This window comes from Lutra lutra, chromosome 3 (genome assembly GCF_902655055.1).
Source record: "Lutra lutra chromosome 3, mLutLut1.2, whole genome shotgun sequence".
Taxonomy (NCBI): Eukaryota; Metazoa; Chordata; class Mammalia; order Carnivora; family Mustelidae; genus Lutra; species Lutra lutra.
Window position 1 is genome coordinate 81,770,749 of NC_062280.1, and position 23,015 is coordinate 81,793,763.

The 23,015-nt window shown below is 34.3% G+C and overlaps 1 protein-coding gene across 1 annotated transcript in view; it reads left to right on the forward strand.

Annotated features, from left to right (window-relative positions):
- FSIP2 (fibrous sheath interacting protein 2) overlaps nt 1–23,015 on the forward strand; it is a 91,871-nt gene that overhangs the window by 42,505 nt on the left and 26,351 nt on the right. Inside the window, 2 exon segments of the mRNA XM_047722674.1 lie at nt 709–9,604; nt 11,581–21,119. Coding sequence (XP_047578630.1) covers nt 709–9,604; nt 11,581–21,119 — 18,435 coding nt within the window.

The window sequence follows — 23,015 nt, forward strand, 5'->3', positions numbered from 1 at the left end:
TAGTTTGTTCCTTCATTGCACCATCTTTTCTCATCCTTCCTATCTAAAACAGTTTGCTCTGATACTCTTTTGTTGAATACAAAGCCAGTCATCTCCATAGACATTAACTTTTCTGTTGCCTATCAAATAATTTTAATAGCTGCACTCATTTCCGTTTATGCAAATCATAGGGTCACCTCTGCATCAGAGAATGGGAAGAAATGGCTTATTTTTAATCCTTATAGCTTAGCTAGACAGATGTCTCTGAAGGCACCCAAATGTTTTGACCACATCTGTTTTGAGAAATATTTTGTAATAAGTAATCTGGGATATTATTAAATAATACCATTGGATTGTAGACACTGTTTTTTCTTGCAAAAACTTGTATGTTATTTGGGAGACAGCAGTTTGGTGGCTTTTTTTTTTTTTCTATTTTTACCATAAAGTCATTTATCTCAACAACAAATGTTGGGGGAAGACAACAAAAAACTTGGAGGGAATGTGAATCAAATAGAAACTTATAAAAAAAAATTTTACTATAGTACAGAGTAAGCCAACTTGAAAGTAATCTGAAAGTCTAAATAAATTCTTTACTATGTTCTTTTTACAACCATGATGGTATCCTGCTAGGAACTGTTTGATATAAAAAAATTAAATGTTACCCTCTGTCCCAGAATGGAATAAGTTGTTACATGATTTTCTCTTCATTCCTGCTTGCCTCTTTTCCAGGTAACTTCTGAAGAACTGAATAGTATAATTCAGAATATAATGACCTGGGTTGTAGCTACAGTGACCAGTATATTATACCCAGCCATCACAAAGTATGAAGAAAGGTTGCAAACTAAAACATATCCAGTGTCTGATGAATCTATCTTCTCATCAGACAGTTCAAGTTTCTGTAGCACATGCAGTGAAGAGTTTACATATGGAAGCTACACATCTGCTACAACTAAAACATTTCAGGGAGAACCCTGTATGTTTACAGTTGACCTATCAATAAAGCGACCAACCACACCTTTAAAACCACCTTCTGCCCATGTGGAAAGAACAACTGTGGGTAAAACATATCACGTGGAAGGGCAATCTATATCATCTGAACTCAAATATAATAAAACCAGTATGACATATGCATATCCTAAGCTCAGAACTTGTAAATCTGATAGTCACCTTTTAGCATCATTTGAAACAAGCACAAAAAAATTTAAGGATGCCACCACTGAAACAGATGGCTTAGAGAGTCCACGGTTTCCTGATCAAAAAGCAAAAGCCATGAATGAAATGAAGAATTTAAAGAACATTTTTGTTAACTTTAAATGTCACTTAAAAGGGGAAACTGAATTGATTTTAGAAAGTATTTTTCAAGAAATAATGTCTGATTTAACGCAGGCTATTCCTTCTATTTCTTCTGTTACTGCTGAAATTTTTGTTGAGCAAAATGAACCTGAAAAAAGAGACTTGCTTTCCAATGTTGATATCTGCTCAGCAGCTTCAGAGATTGTAGAGAATATGCTTGAGAAGCTACAGTCTGCAGTTGAGAAAAAATGTGTTGAGATATTTTCACAAGAAGATTTGTCAGTTGACATTAAACCAAGCTTGCCACCCAGTAGAAAATATCTCAGTCCATCAAATAGAAAATCTGTAAAGGCTTCACAGCCTTACAATTTGGAACCCATGTGTGATATTGCTGAGGATATGGTACATGCCATTTTAGAAAAGCTGATGACTCTTGCATCTTGTAAAAAAAATGAACTTCCATATCTTGAAGATGCAATTAAACTTTCTGATCAGCAACCTATGACAGACCCAACATACATGTCCCTCGAAAGAGACAACAAAATGAAACATAGTCCTGAACCTGATGCAGCTAATTTAATTGTTAAAGATCAAATACAAAATTTAATGTCAAATATTTTTTCCCAGTCCTCTTTGGTTGGATATATAGAGGAAGCAATCAGCACTATACTAGAATATGTACAAACTGAACTTAATAATGAGAGACTTACTGCATCTGAAGAAACAGTAGTGTTCCTTCAGCTTCTTGATGATATCTTCACTCAGCTACATCAAAAGCAAGTAAATGCAGATATTCAAAAATGCAGACACTCTAGACCAAGAAATCTTTCTGACACTGAAGAAAAGTACAGACTTACTGGCACTAGATTAGCTAATGGTCCTAAATCTAGAAGATTGTTTCCACCTATTAATGTTCCTGGCATGGTCCTTTATTCTGAAGACGATAATGAAGAAATAGACAAAATTGTGAAAAATGTGCTTGATTCATCTTTCAGAGATGAAAAGCCAAAATCACAGAAAGGAGTTCCTGAGAATTGGTTTACAAAAGGAAACACCAGTTTTGAATATAAAAGAAATAGCAAACCACCTACAAATGCTGCTTCTCAAAGAAGCAGAGTTGCATTTTGTGATGGGGGATTAAAAACTGAGCTACCATCTTTTAATAAGAAAGAAATTTTAAAGGAAAAACCCTGTCTGAATACAGACATCTTGATTTTCAGCAGAGATCAAAAGCATCACATACAAAAAGCTTCAGAAAACATAATTAAAAGTATTTTAACAGATATGCTCAAGGACCTATCTTCTGTTCCTCCTGGTCCCTTAGACAATAAAACTGGGAAAGAAGCTTCAGTTCTTGTTTCAGAAAAATCTCAACGACTATCATATCAAGAACGGATGGACCAGATGTTTTCTGTGTCAGAAATTAGCGCAGTGTCTCAAGAAATAACAGACGCTGTGTTAAATATACTTCATAAGGCTTCAAGCTGCATTCCCAATACGACCAAAAGTTCCATTTCATCATCAGTTCAAACTTCTCTAGGTATTTCTGATACTCCACACATGGTCAAAGAAGCACCAAATAAAAAGTCATTAAAAGTATGGTTTGACAGTGAAAAGAAAGTGAAATATTTATCTTCATTCAATGTAGATCCTTCAAAACCTTCTGTGTCACAATCTGAAGAAAGTGAACCTCAATCTATAGATGACATTACTGATAAGATCGTTAATACAGTTTTTAAAAGGCTGAAGTTATTTATTTGTCCAAAATTGCAAATGGGCCTCAAACCTTCAGTTGTGGAGAAATCTTCCTTACAATCTCAACTTAGTTCTTACACAACTAAAGTGGTAAACATTGTTTTGCGTGCTATCCAGAATGAACTAGAACTCAGTAAGAGAAGCCTAAATCACAGGGAAAGAGACGATACCAAATCCCTTACAGATGAAGGATTTTTTGCTGATACTGATAAATTAGAATCTCTTGTCTCAATTATGGAATCTCCATTGTTAACTTGTATTTGTGAACTGTTATCAAGTGGACATTCTGATCAAAGCAATATATCACTCCCTTCAGATAAGCCCAAGCCTGCAACTTCATATGGATCTGATAGTACTGATAAACAAAATATTTTGCCAAATAGGCAGGATAAAAAATATTTTTACAAATATTTGGCTACTCCATGTGCTCTCCATAGTGTTGTAAATGGAAAAGATGTCAAAGACAATGCTAGATTGCAAGTGTTAGACAGTATTGGGGAAACACTATATGAAATGTTACTTAAGCTTATAGGAGCCCATCCACACCATCAGCCACCTAATAGTAAACTAAACAGAGAAAAGAATGAAAATCCTGAAATGGCTACTCCATTGCAGTCTAATATTCAGCTCATTTCCAAAACAATTTTGGAATACATCCTTGCAAAATTATGTAGTGTTGATATGGATACCGGTTTTGCAAGTTCTGGATTTAAAGCTGTCTCAGAGTCTTTTGATATCGACAACCTATCATTTGCTTCAATTATTGAGGAAATAGCCAAATGCACTGACATAATCTCCAGCATCATTTCCAGGATGATTCAGGAGGGTAATAAAGATGTGACAAAAAATAAAGAAAAAACTATTGCTCTTGTGTCTTCCAAAACAGGGAGCACAAAAGAAACACATTCAAATGAACTGAAAGCTCTAGCTTCGGATATTCTAAATGTGGTTTTTGCTAAACTGGAAGGGTTCGCTAATGGAAATTTAGAAACTCTCGGTTCTATTAACAACAGAAATGAAGAAAACAATAAGACAAACTTGGAATATGAAAGTCCCAGTATTTTCACAGACACACATGAGGAACTATTGCAGTCTGCTTTATACATGAATGCAAAGAGGATATCAAGTACCATTTTGAAAGCTATTCAAACAGAATTAAATATGAACTCATTAGATTTGAGGACAAGTATAAATACCCCACCACCTGAGAAACAAATGCTTAAGAATATAGTCAATTTAATTTTAGATGCAGTATCCTCAGATATGTTTAATGAAACTGAATCTGAGGAGGGGAGCATTGAAACTTATCGATACAGGCCATCCTATGGAAATTTTCTTCCTGGAGGAGCTGAATCAGATTCATTTCTAGAAGATGTCTCACATACAGAGAAAGAATTCATTGGGGAGAGAACATTACTAAGAGAAGAAGCTAAATCAGATTCTCTTAAACAATGGGTTCTAGAAAGAACATTAAACAAAATCGAAGTTAAACTCAAAGAACCACAGAAATCTCCAATTGTTCCCATTATAAGAAATATTTTGAATGAAATTTTTCAAAACGCTTTGGTCAACCAACTAAATGTGCTTTCTCTCTCCCACTCTCATTTAAACAGCATCATTCACAATGTTGATGGGCCAATTCCTCAAACATCTGTTCAATTTATAGATAAAATTATAGGCTCTTTAGTGTCTGAAGCAGATGTAATCGTAGTGGCAGATGATGTTGTTAGAACAGTATTTCATAAACTTTACTCAGCTGCTATGCCGGAAAGAAATACAAGTGAAAATAGGTATAAAACCATCACCTTTAGAGCAAATGTTTCTTTACAAGAACACACCAGATTCAGTGTTGACAAACAGGCCAAAGTAAATGTAGTTGAAGATATTGTACAGGCAATATTAACAAATTTAGAGACTTTTGCTACTTCCAAAGTAAAATCTCTCTTCTGTCCCCAAATCAGCTTCACCATTCCAACGGCTTTATCTTTTCAGCAGGATAAAAGTGCATTAAGCAAAGCATTCTCGGCCAAAGATTTGTATTCTGATGATCACTTGTCCTCTTGCTCAGTGGATCATATTACATCAGAAAAGACCAAATCAGTGTGCCAACTCTCTTTGAATAAATTAAATACGTATGCAACAGAAGTGGCTAGAAAAATTTTACAAGGAATCAAACATGAGTTAGATAAAGAAAGGGAAAGTCCTTTCTCAACTCATAACATTGTGGTTTCTGAAAGTATCGCAAGCCAAGTTGTTAACACAGTATTAGATATCGTATCATCAAAAGGCATATGTGACAAAAACAATTCTGAGAAAGAGATTAATTCAGATCAAAAAGAAGGTATTATTGAAAAGCTGTTTAATAAGACCGAATATAGAAAAGTACTTCAGTTTCAAATACAAGATATCATTGAAGGTATCTTATGTGATATTTATGAAAAAACAGTGTATCAAAATAATCTATCATGTGCCACACCCACTCTGAAATGTAGCATAACTGGGAAACATTCCAGAGAAAATTCTGAAATATTCATCAAGGATGCAAATAAAATTATTCCAAAACTTTCAGTTCCTAAATCAGATGTCATTTTCATATCTAATGATATAGTGGATATTGTTCTTCATAATCTCAGTTCTACTGTCCGGCTTAGCATAAATGCAAAAAATCCTACATCTGCAAGATTGCCCCTGACCTTTTGTGACATATTTTCAAAAGCAGAGTGTCAACAGCCTCCTCTTACGGGGTCAAAAAGTGAAATAAAGACAGAGTATTTGCCATCCTCAAGAAATCTGAAATCAGCTTACGCTGATGATTGTCAGATAACTACAGTAGAGAAAGAAGATGCCAAGAAACCTGCTCCTGACCCATGTGAGGAAAATGCTAACTTCATTACTAAAACTATTTTCAATCGGTTAGAAGCTTTTGCCACAGAAAGAATAGACTCATTAATTACTCTTGCTTTCCAGTCTAAAGAAAAGTCAATTGCTAGCCTGGAACAGGAAAATTATAAACAAGAAGATAGCCTCTTTCATGAATCAAGCCAAGAGGAATCAAATGTGAATGCCCTGAAAATATCCACTAAAACAATCCTCAGCCAAGAGCTCACAGATTCCACTTTTGCAAGTTACAAAGAAAATGTTCAGCCCACAATTCATCTCTCACGAGCTAGTCTTAAAGAATATGCAGACATCATTGCCAGTGCCATTTTGAAGCTTATTAAAAATGACTTAGACTTAGAAATTCAAAAGATGTATCCATATCCAAACAACATTTCATTCCAAGAAAATATCATTGTGAGTGGAATTGTCAGTAGTATCTTAAAGAGTTTATATGATAAAAGATCTGCAAAGGAAATAAGTGTTTACTCAAAAGACAATCCTAAATTATTTTCACAACTAACAGCATCAAATGAAATATTGCTGGGACAAAGAGAGCAGGAAAAAAACAAATTATCTCCATTTTCAAAATATCCATTGGAACAAAACCAAATAACATTGGAAAAAGAAAGCCAGAGAATTGTTTTGGAAGAAATATTTATGAGAAATGGAAAATCGAAACAAAAAGAAAAAAATGAATTGCTCAGTGGAGTGCAAGAGGTTTTAACTAAATTGCATCAAAGAATAATGGATATCATAGGCCATTTGCCTCCATTTAATGATATCCCCCATTTAACATCTAACTCTAAAATTAAAACATCAGACATAACACAAAAAAACTTTCAATCACAGATTAACAGGGTAGCAAATGACATTGTTGAAAGTGTTTGGGGGAAAATGTACTCTATAGTTGTTACATCATTAAATGAAAGTAACAAAAAAGCAGAAGCATCTGACAACAAAGATACCTTGTCTAAGAAAGCAACCTGCATCAAAGAAACTAAACAAGCAGGAAAAGGAAGTAATTCCCCCAAATATGTGACACCACAAGGTTATTCTTATGCAGGCAGTCAAAGTGTCTCTCTATTAGAAGACAAATTTTTGCAGTATTCACCACTGCAATTGGGGAAGGATTTAGTCGAAATGGTTCTTAATAAGATCATAAATTTTGCCTCAATTCATCTAGAAGAGACTTTGTCCCCTGAAAATTGTTCTGATGAGTTGCAACCTGTAAAGTCACATAACTCTAAAGTGAGCTCTAAGAGCAGCTCTAAACCAGATTTTAAAACAAGTTTAAAAGCAAGATCAAAAGTTACTCCTTTGCCTAAATTTAGAACAAAATCACACCTAGGACCTAGTGGTGCTAAGGTCAAAAGCAAGACCAAGTTAGGTCCTGGAGAGAAGACTCCAAGAGACAGCCAGTCCAAGACTACCACTGGGCTGCCACACACACTATCAACAGGAGATGCCAAAAACTTACTGGAAATGAGATTGCCCAATTCAGAACTAAGAATGTATGCCAAGGATATAGTAAGTAGTATTCTGGAAACAACTGTGAAAGAATTTGAAAAGGTGAAGCAAACTAGAGCAATGATAAATGTTAAAGCTTTACCATCTGATCAAATCATGGCAGCAAATAAAATAGTTAATGCAGTTTTGCAAGGATTATATGCTACAAGTAACCACAATTTGGTTTATCCAATCAAATTCTCACATGTGGATGATCTCAAACTTTCACAGGGGAATTCAGATGCAGAGTATCTTGCCAAACCACAAGCATGTTTTTACCTGGAAAATGTTTCTTCACAGCTCGAACAGATTTTTCCTAAAGAAGGTATATTTAAAAAAATGTTTGACAAATGGCAAGCAGAATCAAATGATATGGAAAATGAGAAGTGTAAGCTAATGATGATAGCTGAAAATGTTTTGACTGAAATTCCAATAAAAACAAAAGAATTAGAATATTCTCTTTCACTTTTAAATTTGCATCAACTTGAGGATTGTGAAAGCAGGTGTTATAATCATTTCAAAGGGGCTTCTACTAGAGTTGAAGATACAAAAGCACAAATTAATATGTTTGGAAGAGAAATTGTTGAAATGCTATTTGAAAAATTGCAGCTGTGTTTTTTGTCCCAGGTACCCTTCCCAGATAGGAAAGGAACTCTAGGAAATAGGAAAGAACATATTAGTACTAAAAGTAAATATGATTTGCCAGTCAAGGACATCCTCAGCAGTGTACCAATATATAACACAAAGACAGTAGACCAAATTTCTTTGGGCTCCAGCAACCAAATTGTTCGAGATATTGTAGAAAGGGTTTTAAATATTTTAGAGTCATTTGTAGACTTGCAGTTTAAATATATCTCTAAATATGAGTTTTCTGAAATAGTGAAAATGCCTATAGAAAACTTTTTTCCTCTCCAACAAGGACTAGTAAGCAAAAAGATGTTGCCAAAATTACAACCACTAAAAAAGTTTCCTAACGAATCCAATTCAAATACTATTATTTCCAAAGAAAACATACAGAAGACCATCCTACAGATTCACTCATTCCATTCAGAATTAGTTACATATGCTATTAATATTGTCAGTGACATGCTCAGTGTAATTAAGAACAAGCTAGACAAAGAAATAAGCCAAGTGGAACCATCTTCAATTAGCACGTTGAAAGAAACCGTTATAGCAAGTGAGATCATTGGCACACTGATGGGCCAGTGTACTCATATCAATAACCTTCCAAAGAAAAGTTTGTTCCAAGGAGCAGAAAACACCTATATTGTTAATCAAGTTGAATTAGCAACTTATATGAAAATGCCCACATCAAAGTTAAAGGAATTTAGTTCTGGGAATAATCCTTCACAAATCAGTGTACCTGGTTTTGTGTGTTACTCAGAGGAAAGTATGAAAAAAAAGTATAAGCCTTCATCAAAATTACCCTCACATCCCAGAGCCTCTGTAGAAGATACAATTAAAAGCTCAGAGCCAATGGAAAGGCTTGATTCGGAAAATGTACCATCATGCTTTAAAAATGAAGTACAAGACTATAGTCCAAGGGAATCAAACTTTGGCCATTTTGACCAATTAATGCAAGGAAATAACTCTCTCCCTGAAGGCAGTGTCTTACAAAAACTGTTTAAGAAAGCAACTGAGTCCACAGAAGCAGCATTAAAGCAAGTGATGTCATTCATAGAAATAGGAAAAGGTGAAAATCCAAGAGTATTTCATTTTGAAACTCTAAAGCCAGTTGAGCCAAACCAAATTCAGACAACTGTTTCTCCACTCAAAATATCTTTAGCTGCAGAAAATATTGTCAATACTGTGCTGTCAAGCTATGGCTTTCCAAGTCAACCACACATTAATGAAAACATGGAAACAAGGAAACCATTTTTCCTATCGAAGCAAAACCCTTTGTCTGTAATATCCGGAGGACAAAAGAATGAGGAGAAAAGTTTGCTTAGAATGTGGGATAAAAAAATAAGCTATATACCTGAAGAAGAAAATAAAAAACCTGAAGCCAGCAGGGAAAATTTTTCTTTATTGCAAAAATGGGAAAGTAAGAGATCCCCAAATGGAAAGGCTCTGAAGGAAGTTAAAGTAATTGCTTTTGCTGATCATGAACTGGGTCCAAAGGAAATTCATTTGGTAGCAAGACATATCTCTACATCTCTGGTCACATATTTCAAGAATTTTGAAACTAGAGGTAAGCAAGAAATAACCTACTTTAAAAGTTGGCATAACAGAAAAAAAACAGGTATTTTTAAAGGAATTTACGGGTTTCTTTTTTCCTTTTTTCTGACAATAGCACTGGAAATGGAGTATTTAATTACTTCTTAATATATCAGGATTCCAGAAAAGAAAAAAAAAAAAAGTTTGACATTCACATGGTTTGAATCTGAATAAGTCTGCTGTTCAGTTTTCCATAACTACAGATGAGAGAAAATGGCATTACTTTAAAGCAGAGGATTGTGGTTGAGTGTGAGATTGAAGCTCCAAAAAGTTTTTAAAGTTTTTATGCATGACTTCTTTATGATCATGCCAAATATACATGTAATTGATTGAAGGTTAGTGACTCATCTTTTCAAGGTGAACAGTTGAACTCTTTGCCATTATTAGTCACAATGTATAAGAAGGGTGTATTAACCATTGTTTGTATTCCAGTATTCTTAAATTCTTTAAAATCTGGACATCTCCTAACAAAGTCATTTTCATTCTTTTTCTAAGAGGTTGAATCATATATAAGAGCCATTTTTTGTATACCAAAATCTGCTGATTATTGGCAATTTCTTTACTGGCAATATTCCAATATTGCATAGTACCCCTGAACTGGATCAATAATTCCAGTTACCAGTAACTAGTTGCTATAATACCAGTTTAGATACATCACTTGCCAATCATTCAAACAGGAAAACACATCCTACCAGTCCTACCCACCTGCATGGGGGTTCATTTCCCATCCTTAAAACTGTCATTCTTTCAAGATGGATAGCTGTGTGTCTGCAATTTCAAGCTCATAAATATACTTTCTCCAAACACAGCCTAACTAAACTTAGAGAATTATAAAGAAAAACAAAACAAGAAAAGATCCATGATTTCATCCCACTGGTATTTTTCTCTACCAAATCCATTCTCTATTTTCAGACACAGTCAGGGCCTTCCAGTGATTTTACTCCTGCTCCTTATTCCTTTTGGAATACTCTTTCCTCACTTTCTTCATCTCAACATAGCCAAAGCCTGCCTAGCAGTCAAAGCTCAGCTGTAAGCTTCCCATCTCCACAGTTTTGCCTAATATTACATGCAGAGGTATAACAGATGATTAAGTGTTGAGGAAGTTTTGTTTCTCTGGCTGCCACTTAAAGAAGTTGGTCATCCCAGGTAGGTATATGATTTTCAATAAATACTGTTTTGAATAGAAAAAAAAAGAAGAGAGGTGTGACACACTAAAATCTAAGGGTTAAAATACTACTGACACTGCAACCTATCCCTAACCCTTCTGGAGTTTAGCACATTTTCATTTCAATCAAGTCATTGTTGCAACACATCTCTGTAGCTCCCTAAAAGTAATAGAGGGATGCCTGGGTGGCTCAGTCTCAGGTTACGTGTCGGGCTCTTGGTTCCGGCTCAGGTCATGATCTCATGGTTGTGGGATTGAGCCCCCAGTTGGCTCTGTGTGCAGTGTGGAGCCTTCTTGTCCCTCCCTCTCTGCTCCTCCCCCACCAAACATATAAATGAATAAATTCTTTTCAAAAAAGTAACAGGTAACCTAACACTAAATATTTTCACTAAAAAATAAATTTTAAATAATTACATGAGCTCTCTAATTACTGCAGACAAGCTAAAATGTAACATCAAACTTGGAAATCAGTTTTCTGCTCCATGATTTCCAGCTTCTTAGAGCTCCTAACCCATCTAAGCAAGACAGATACCAGCACTTAACTGAGAGACTTGAATTCTTTAGGGTTATTTTCTCAATTTTCTGGCTAAAATTAAGATTCCACAGGTGGAATCCACAGGTGGGTAATAAATGTCTGAAGAAAACCCAATTTCTTTCTTGACTATGTTTTTCTTTTTCTTTAGGGAGATATTCCATAGGTGAAATTCAAATGTAAATAATTATCAATATATTGAATTTTACATATTTCTCTTTATGCATGCTAAAAGTGGTAATTTTTCTTCCAGTTTCCAGTGAGGAGAAGGTGTCTATTATTTCTACATTGTCAAGGAAAAAATGTGAATCAAAACAGCCTCTAAGAAGTATCTACAATGATTCTTCACTTAATCAACTCTGTGAACATCTCACTGAGTCTATCATTTGCCATTTAACTTCAAGCATTTCTGGTAACACCAAAGATAGCAGAGAAAGGGAGAAAATACTGGAAAGCCAAAATGTAGGATTTAACAAGATTATTTCTATTGATTCTCAAACGTTTGAAAGCAGGTCAATTTCTATTGGAGAACTTGCTTTAAGTATTTCTGATATTGTTACTGAAATCCTTTTTAACAGTAACATTATAGAGGTTGACATTGCACAGCAAATGTTTCCTTTAAAAACAAAGTACATTTACTGCCCAAGAGTAGCTTCTGCTGACTTTGATAATCTCTTTCAGGATCTCTTAACAGGAGTGATTCATGTAATGTCCAAAGAAATAGGAATAAACCATCATCTTGAAAACAATGGAAGAGAAAAATCATTTTCCATGTTTAGAAGAAATAGTGTGACCATTTGCAATGAAACAAATACCATGGAAAGACAGAAAGGCTTCAGAGATCGGAAATCATCTAATTACCAAACTGATCATCTCCTTCAAAAAAGTAAATTTAATTATCTGGCATATAAGTTAGACAATCTGATTGGTACCCTAAAAACTCGTGAATCCAAAGAAGTAGTCAATAAAGTTTTTAATATTGTTTTAGATTTATTTTTACCAGATGAACATCCAAGTGAAGCCATGAATTCTGATAAAAAAGCAGGAACATTTTTTCCATCCTCAGATGATCAGCAAAGTAATAGCCTACTTGGAAATAACTTAGGCCTCACCCCCAAATCAGTTTTTCTTCTCAACATTGTGTGTGAGAAACTTATCAGAACACTTTTGGAAAAATGCACAAACACTGTTTTATTTGATAATAGCCCTCTTTCCAATAAAATATCAGCAGAAGAATGTAAACTTTTAAAAACACTGCAAAGTGTAGAAGATGAAGAATTTGATTACTGTAAGGGAGAAATGGACTGCGAACAATTTGAAGGAGATTATATGTCAGACTTTTTAGAAAATCTGGCAGAAATGGATCAAGATTTATTATCATCAGACTCTATGCTTACTGTTATTTCCCATAGCTTGGTTAAATCATTGATGGACAAACTATGTCACAGTGTACAACTCCCACAAAGCCCACCTTTTGCAAACAAGCCTTTGAAGTATACAAGAAAAGAAATGCAGTCTAGTTTCATAAATGCAAAAGGGCCAGAATTAACAGAATTAGGACAAGGTAAATCCTTTTTAGGATTCATGAGTTACAATGGTAATGCTTTGACAGGGTCCCTGAATAATCCCAGTGGGGTTAGCTCCAAAGTAAAAGCACCATTTGGCAAGAAATGTTCAGTAAATTCCACCTCTGTGTCACCTCTCAAAAGACAGGGAACAAAAGATGTGGATTCAATACCCATCCATAATAAGCTCTATCCAGGAGATATAAATACAGGTGTGTACTCAGCCACGTTTTTGGAGGAAATAATTTCAGAACTGTTTTTTAATCTCTCTACTTCACTGTGGGACAAAAACAAAAATATCACTGAGGACTGGCTCTATGAGATGAATACAATATTTGTCAACAATGTAGTCAATGAGTTTAATAAGGCACAAGTTACCGTTTTACGGAATGTTGAAGAAAGGCTGTGTTTTCCACCAATCCATAAAGAAACTATTAGTAGAATTGTTGACTCAGTTTATTATGATGTTTTACAGCAATATAAAGTGAAAGTGACCTATGATGATAATCAAGCATGTGACAATACCTCAATAGCAGAACAAATAACTAATGGCATATTGTCAGAGATTTTAGATTACCAACTCCCATCTTGCTTCAGAGGAAAGCTCATTCCAAATTCCTATTACCCTCTCCAAGCTGAAATTATATTGCAGAAACTTCAAAATAACATGAGAAAATTTACTTCCCAGTTTAGGTCTTCAACAAGCTACAGCACCATGTTGTCCCACTCATTTTTGGAAGATATCATCCGAAGACTTTTATCTCAACTCATTCCTTCACCCAACAAGGCTTCCCCTTTGGGGAACAAATATTTCATGAGTTCTGATTTCAATGAAATGTCTACCTGTATAATAAATAAGGTTATATCAGCCATTTCAAAACATAAAATTTGGTTCACTATATATGATAATCAGTATCTATGTACTGGAAAAAACCTCCAGAAGATGGTAGATTCTGTTTATAGTAATATTGTGCAAATGTCCGAGTCTGTTGTTTCAATACAGAAAAGTATAGTCAGCCGAAGCCCAATTATGACTGACCGAATAGCCAGTTTTATTATCCAAGAGATTATTGAAAATCATCTTCAGCCATTTTTGTGTGGAGAAGGTTTACCTCGTCCAAAGACTCCATTGGATGTAGTATCAAATATGGTTAAGCAGGTTCTTAATGAAGTCACAGAGTCACACAGATTCCAGACACCATCACCCGTAGGTATTTATCCTGAGACATTTGTAGGGGAAATTGTTGCCAGACTTTTATCAAAGATTTTTAGTCCAAAGCATGACACTGAAATTGAACTGGAAAATATGACCCAAAAAATAGTAAACTCAATAAATAGGCATTTTAACAAAGCTAAAATTCACTTTCTATATGATGACAAAAAACAATCTTACACCTCTGTAAATCTAGATATTGTGGATGAACTTGTCAACTCAATTTATAGAAATGTTTTAAAACAGCATGGGCTAGACCCCAAAGTTGATAAAGAGTCTAAAGACAGTGATATTTTTGTGGAAAATATTACCAATTTAATTATAGCAGCTATTTCAGATTACCTTCTTCATCCACTCTTTTCTGGCGATTTGTCATCATCTTCTCATTCAATTTCAATGGCTGAGAATATTGTTCGGGACATTCTTGATAACATCAGTAAATCTACCAAGCCAAGTCCGAGTTTATCTCCATATAACACTCTGCTTCCATACACGTTTTTAGAAGACATGATAAGAGTGCTATTATCTAGAATCTTTCCTTCTGCATCTAGCATTGTTCCAGACAGAGAAACTCCAAAAGACAGATCTAGAGCAAATTTCAATGAAATTGCTTCAAAGATAATCAGTGATATTAGGATGAAAATTTCCCAACATGAAATTCGATTTTCCAAAAATGAAGAAGAAACTAAGTTTGTTTATTCAGAAGATGATGTTCAGCATCTTGTTGACTCAGTATTCAAAAATATTTCACAAAACTCTGAGTCTCAAGAACCATTTGAGCAAAATATCACAAGCAGTAGTGATATTTTTATTGATAGAATAGCAGGGTTTATCATTAAACATATCTGTCAACAACATCTTCAGCCATTTGTGGATGGAAATGTATTACCTTCTTCATCATACACATATTTGGACAATAAGAAAAAGCAGTGGTTTTATGCCACTGTTTATTCCTCAACTTTTTTGGAAGATGTAGTCTCTGGGGTTTTAAGCAAAATACTCCACAGGGTATTAGGCATTGTACAAACAAAACCAGTAAGAGATTCAGAAGATGAACTGTTTGATAAAGCTGAGAAACTCATACATTTGATAACAGAGGAATTCTCAAACTTTGAAGTTAGCATTCTAGAAAATGCTGAGGAACAATTGTGTTTGCCTCCAGTGGAGAGAGAAATAGTCAAGAACATTATTGATGAGGTGTACAGCAAACTTCTGCAAGAATATGAGATGGAAATAACACCTGACAAAGATTTTCTAAATGACACAAAGACATTAGCTGCAAGGATAACCAAAATCATCCTTGCTGAAACTTTTGATTTCCAAATTCATCCAAACCTTGTAAGAAAGCTTCCTTTAAAGCCACACTCCAAACTCAATACTAATGTTTTGATGAAGAGGGTTCAATGTAACATTACCAAATCAAGATTTCAAAGGCAGACATCAACAATATATACTACCATGTTATCACATACTCATTTGGAAAAAATTGTCACTCAGCTTATATCTCAGATGAGTCCATTGGCCTCCAGAACAGAACACCCAACTACTACTCAATCAAATCTAAGTAATACAGTCATAAAACTGATAAATGAAATTATGTCAATAATTTCAAAACATGCAATATGTATTATTAAACATGGAAATGAAAAACAAAGTATGATTTCAGAAAAAGATATCCAATCTATGATTGATTCCATCTATGCTGATCTTTCATATTTGAATTTATACCAATCTCTTACAAAAGATAAAAAAGGTATAAGTAACATACCTGTTTCAAAAATAGCAAGTTTTATAATAAAAGAAATCTTTAACCACCATCTTCAGTCATTTTTATCTGGAGATAAAACTCTTGATTCATCTGCAGTTGATCAAGTATATAAACAGAATGTAGCAGATCCTAAACAAAGAGAGTTGTCCTTCATTGTGAACTCAGCTTTCTTTTTGGAGGAAGTAATTTCTGAGCTTTTATGTAAACTCCTTTATGCATTCTCACATAATTTCTTGGCTGCTGAAAACCCAGATACAGTAAAAACCAAAATTGCCAGCATTGTTACAACCTTAGTAAACTCAATTGTGCAGGAGTTTACCACATCAGAGATTTTAGTTGCAGATAACTTTGATGATGATATGCGTTTTTCAGAAGGATATAAAGAAATTGTTCAAAAAACAGTCAACCTTATTTATGAAAAAATTTTAGATGAATATAAATCTCTGATTCAAGTATACAGGGCTATACAAAGTGACATTGTTTGTTTTGGAAGAAAAATATATTATTTGATATTAGAGGAAATTTATGATTATCAGGTGCAATCATTAGTTTCAGGAGAATTAGTGTCTTCTTCTTATTCTTCCCCGCAAGCTGATAATATCATCAAAAATGTGCTCAAAGTAATCACAAGTGATAGCCATACCTTACCATCATGTATTACTGTGCTGCCTCGTTCTCTTCTGGAAGATATGATTTACAAGCTGCTAGTGCATATCTTCCCTTCACCTGACACTGAAAGTGAACTAAAAGAGGAAGAAGTTACCTCAGATTATGAGTTTGTAGATGCAACTTCAAAGCTGACAGATGAAATTATCAAAGAAATTTCTGAACATGAGATCCGTCTTGCCACAGCAGAGGAGAATGCAGAAACTATGCAATTAGAAATGATTGAGAATTTGGTTGACTCTATATGTAATAATATTTTGAAAAAATCTGAATTTCAAGCTGAAGTACAGAAAGGTGCAGACAAAAAAGGAGGCTCATTCCTCAGTAAAGTAGCTGGATTCATCATGAAGGAAATCATGGATCATCATCTACAGCCATTTTTACATAGTGAAGAATCTTCCAGTGATGTATCTGATTATGGGCAAAAGTCTGTACTTAGTAAACCTGATAAAGAAAAGACACAGCCTGCTCTATATTCAGCTACATTTTTGGAAGATGTAATTGTTGACCTTGTTCATAAATTTTATTCTCTTCCAAGTATTACTGAAGTTTCTAAAAAAGAAATGCTAGAGCCTGACATTGTGGGCTTAGCTATAAAATTTGCAAATTCTCTGATAGGAGAATTTAGGAAAAGTAAAATTAAAGTTCTACCAAATGCTGAGGAAATGTTTTCTTTTCCACCAATTGATAAAGAAACAGTTGACAAGATATCTAATTTTGTATATGATCAGTTCATAGGAAAATATGGCTCTAGTGATATTCAGAAGGATGACAAAAGTAACGTTGTAGCAGAAATGATTGCTGCTTTAGCTCAGAAGGCAATCTCTGCTTTCAAGATTCAACCACTTTTTTCGGGAGACTGGTCTTCCACCTTCTTTTCATTTCTAAATCCAGATAACATCACCCAAAGGGTTCAGCACCTACCACAGCAAACCTCTACACAGATAAACAGATGCTTGAAAGGGAATGAACTTGCTTTACCAAAACAATCATATAAAGACACTTCTGTAACCACAGGCCAGAAAAATGTGTCAGACACTTTGGAAAGAGATAGTGGTAAAATAAGTAGAAAGAAAAGTTTCAAAACTGAAGAGACATCAATGAAAAAAGGTGACATCCAAGATCCAGTAGTTACCTCTATAACTACAATTATGAAAAGCAACATGAATAACATGTTATCAGTGCCAGCTGCAAATGTGACAAATGAAAATAAAGAGACAGAAAATAAAATGGAAATTTCAATAAAATACGAGAATGTATCAGGAGTCACTTGCCCAACTACTAGTGTGAAACATAAAGACAGGCAGGAACCAGATTTGAGGGTAACTCTTAAAAATAATGAAATTGAGAAGATAAGCATATCAGCGTCAAAGGATGAGAGGAGACAAGGTAATAAGTTACACACACAATCTCCAGTAGTTACTGATGTTACAGTATATGAGGAGGAAATACCTGGACCAAATTTTGAAATAAACAATGAAAAGAAGATTGAAAAAACAAGGGAAAATACATCAAAAGAGGAAGACAAGCCCTTTCAGTTATCCTTGACATCCAAAGTGAGGAACACAGAGACCACAACAGAAAATATTTTGAAAACAGTTGTCCAAAAGCCAAAAAAAGAGGATGAAAAAGACCTTCCATCTCAAACAGATATAAATGAGAAACAGTACTCAGATTATGAATACGTTCAAAATGTCATTGAAAACATTTATGACAATATTTTAGAATTATATCCTTCTCCAGAATCAGCAGATTATTCAAAACCCCAAACTCCCCTAAATGATACAACATCACATGTAATTCAAGAAGTTAGCCAAGATTTTACACAGTCTGTTTCAACAAAAGATTCATCCCTCTCAATTAACAAAAATCTTCCAATCAAAGAGAAAGAGGAAAAAGAGAAAGTGAGAAGTATAGAAAGAAGGAAGGAGATAGAGAGAGAGAAAGAAAAAGAGAGAGAGAGTAAGAGAGGGAAAAGATCAGAAAATGTGAAAAATAAGGAGATTAAAAATGAACCTAGTAAATCAGTCAGTCCTCAATACCCATCAAAAAGTAAACCTGGAATTGTTCCTGCTAAATTTTTAGAAGATGTTATCATCGAGATGGTTAACAAATTGCTCTTTTCTTCATCATCAGAAACACGAATAGGTGACAGATGTCAAAATGTAAGTGATGATGGTAAAAATCAAGCTGAACTTTATGATATAGCTATGAAATTTATGGAGTCACTGTTGAAGGAATTTTCAGATGCTCAAATTAAGGTATTTAGGCCACATAAGGGAAATCAGTTTTTTCCACCTGTTGATAAAGTGTCATCAGTTCCTAAAGCACTTCCCAGGCATAAAGAAACAACTACAGACAAAACATCATCTGACATTAACAAAATAACTGTGGATAAAATGCCACTTATGCATAAAATGACTGAAACACTGTCATCAAATAAGATACCCTTCCTAGATAAAATACAAGTAATTGATAAAACATTGGTCAACAAAGTTGTCCATTCTTCTGTGTGCAATATTTTGAAGGAATATAAATCTCAAGACTTGATTTGTAAGAATATTAAAAATAATGGGGAAAATTTAGCACGAAGACTAACCAGTGCAGTGATAAATGAAATTTTTCAACATCGGCTTAATTTCGTATTTTGTGATGAGGTTCCAACTTCAGCATGTTTGCCTCTGGAATCTAAGGATGTTGTTGGAAAGGTCCAAAAGGTGGTACAAACAGCCAGCAAAGAATGTCAACCATTATCACCATCTATCATCATGCTGCCTCATGAATTTTTGGAAAATGTTATTTCTGCTCTTTTAGCCAAAATTTTTTCAACAGTATCCAACACTGAAGTAGAAACATCTGAGTACAATTGGTTCACAGAACTGGATTTCCTTCAAATGAAATTATTAAATACAGTTACAATAGCAATCTCCAAAGATAAAGATATGACCATACAATATGTGGAACCTTTACATCCCAATGATGATGAAATTATTCAATTAGTGATTCATTCGATTTATAATAATCTCTTGTCACAGTATGGATCACAAGAGATAATACAAAATTGTGTAGCCAGTGGATGCAGAATCCTTTCAGAAACAATAGTTGACTTAGTCCTGAAAGAAGTGACTGGCAGTCAATTGCAAAACTATTTTTCTGGAGAGCTAACTCCACATCAGTGTGCAGAAGTTGACAGTGTTGTTGAAAATATTCTTAAAGATGTTATCCAAACTCCTGATGCTCTCCAGCCTCAACCATCACACGTTCGTATACTGCCTTATAATATAATAGAAGAAACTGCTGTAAAATTTTTATCAAAGCTTTTATCTGTGTTTCCAAAAGTGGATAAGGAAAGAACCAAATCTCTAGAAACTGACATGCAAAAAATAAGCTCAAAAATATTAAATTCAGTACAAGAATTTATCTCCAAAAGTAAGATTAAACTTGTATCACCAGCCAAGGAATTCCCTACTATACCTTTAGCTAACAATGAAACTATTGAAAAAGTAGTTAATTCTGTTTATGCCAGTGTTTTAAAGCACTCTGGCTCACACACTTCTGTATTTAAAGATTTAATGGGTAAAAGTAATGTCCTCTCTGATATAATAGGTCTTTTAATGGTGAAGGAAATTTCCAATTCTGAATTTCAACCTCAAGTAGAGGACAAAGTATCAAGTTCAGGATTAGTTCTGGAAGCTGTCAAAATTATGGAAAAAGTGCTCAAAACTGCTGATGAATTTAAGTCTCAGGAAAAGTCTTCATCCAAAAAAGGTTCTATGTTAGATGCCAGGTTTTTAGAGGAAGCATTGGCCTTGTTTTTGGCTAAGATAGTAAAGTTGCCAAGTGCCTCAAGCAAAGATGCAAAAAATTTATCAAAGCCGGAGTTAAATAAAATTGCATCTCAACTTACGAAATCTGTGACAGCTGAAATTTCCCAAAGTAATATTAATCTTGTTGCTGCTAATCCTGAAGAACACCTTTTAAATCCAGAAAGTATAGAAATGATTTCTCAGGTTATTGATTCTGTTTATAGTAATGTACTCCAACAGTCTGGAACCCAGGAAGAACTTTATGATGATATAAAATGTACAAACACTGTTTTCCCTAGAAAAGTGGCTAGTTTAATTATTAGTGGAGTTTCACAATTTCCATTAGATACAGTTACCAGAAAGAATCCAAATGCTAATCTCTTTGGAAATCTAGATGTTGATAGAATTATTCAAAAGGCCCAAAAGCATGCTGCTATTGATATAACACACGAGTTAGAGGAAGAAGAGTCATATCAAGATTCAACTGGAAATTTTCCAATTAAAATAGTTCCTCATTTTGGGAATAAACCCATCAAAATAGATCCAGAAATTATCTCAGAACACTTAGCAGTAATTTCTGTAAAAACTCAACCTCTTGAGAAACTCAAGATGGAGTGTTTAAAAAACACTGGACATAGTATAACAGAACTGAGAAAGGCATCAATAAATGGGAGAAGCTACTCCTTACCAGACACATCCAATGTAGAAAAGATAAAGAAAGAAAGACGTTCCTCATTGAATAAGTTGGGACGACTGGATGTAAAACCCTTTGAGGTAAGTGCAAAAGCAATAGTAAAAACATAAGTGAATAGTGAGACATAGTGGTTCTGTGATTCCCTTCCTCCAACAGGCATATGGGAATGCATTTTTGTTGTTACTGTCAAGCCCTATAGGAGAACTGGTTGCATGGGTTCATCCATATAGTCATATAATTTACTGGGACTTGCCATATCAGCTTAGGGGCTCACTCTAAAGGTCTCAGGCAAGTTCATTTATGAAAATCAGTTCAGAGTGTTGTTTTTTTTTTTCTAAAAACAAAAAGGCAGGGACCTAACCTTAACAGTAAAATAAGGCTGACTATTTATAATCTACAATTGCCAATTCAGAAGAGACACAATCCTCCATAGCTCCTGTAAGTTCTTTATTGTGGATATCAAAAGCAGTTTTAAAAGGCCAGTTAATAGAATATCAGGATATATGAGGTTTCAAAAACTATCTACAAAAGTTTAAAATAGTTTAATTCCTCAAATTTATAGCTTATACAGTGGTAATCTTTTTACTTTTAGCAATACTTATTAATAAACATTCCACTAAAAATCCTAGATTATACTGGTTTCTTATTATTTCACTTCAATTATATTAGCTTCTTCAAATTTTTCTATACTCTCAGTAAGTGCCCAGTTTCCCCTTTTACCTATATTCTAGACCTAGGGCAGCTACCCTAATGCTGCCATTTTGATGAACCAATTTCCTCTTGTTATGGACCTAGCTCTGCCTTAAAGCTCCATATTAGGGCCCCAAATACATTAAACTAAGTAGGACTTTAAAATATCAAAACTATGTCCTTGTTACATGGAAACTATACCACTGAGGACAGAGGGATTGTCTGGCCTATACATTTACACGGACCTACACATTTTGATTTTTGTCAAATCCCCTTATATTGATGGTGTTCACTCATTAGAAGACTGAGTGTACTTAGGGAAATAATCTGTGGCCTGGGGCAAAGTTTTATAGACCTTTTCTCTCTGGAGCATAAACTTGAATTTTTTTCCAATGCTGTTCTGCAATACACTGAACTAAGTCTTAGGGCTGGTAAATATGTTAATTAGTGCTTTATGTTTTCATACTCAAATACTGAGATCATCATGAGCTGAGGCATAATTTAATCTTCTTTGCCCTAAACTTTTTGGATCAGAGGACAGTCCTTTTCACCCTTAAGTTTTGTTCTTATATATGTGTTCTTATCATTCTATTAGCATATTATTAACAGTCTTCATTTATATACAAGTAATCCCTTGGGGGTTTAATTTGTGTGAACAGACTGTAGAATAACATTACTCAAAATTGGTTTTTAATTATCTGTAGAATTTTCTGTCACAAATCTTACTTTTAGTCATTGCCTCTCTTTATTTAAGTCAATTATAGACCACACCAAGCAGGAAAGAGAATATTTAATAAACCAAAACAATCACCTGTGTCTTTTTAAGGGGAAGAAAAGCCATCCTAAAAATTTTTTTTTAAAAAGTATATTAAAGAAATAGATACAGAGAACTCTATTAAGACACATGATTTTTACTAATCTGGGTATCAACACTGTCTATCTCTAGCATAGGGACAGAGAAGAGATAAAAGAAAGGTAGATTGGATCAAAGAACTTAGACATTTGATGGCTCTATAACAGGGCTTTGTTTTCTGTTTTGAGTAGTATAGATTCCCAACACACTAGGCATATACATATCAAAATTATGTACAGTAATAAATTCCAAAACCATAGGGGATGATTTTTTATTTTCTAAACCATTAATTCCCCTTACTGACACAGAAAATCAAAATTGATTGTGTTTTAATTTCTTTAAAAAGCTGTTTCTATATTGTTCCATAGAAGATATTCTTTTAGGACACCATTGTCTGAAAAATTGGCTCGCAGTATTACAAATGATGTTGAGG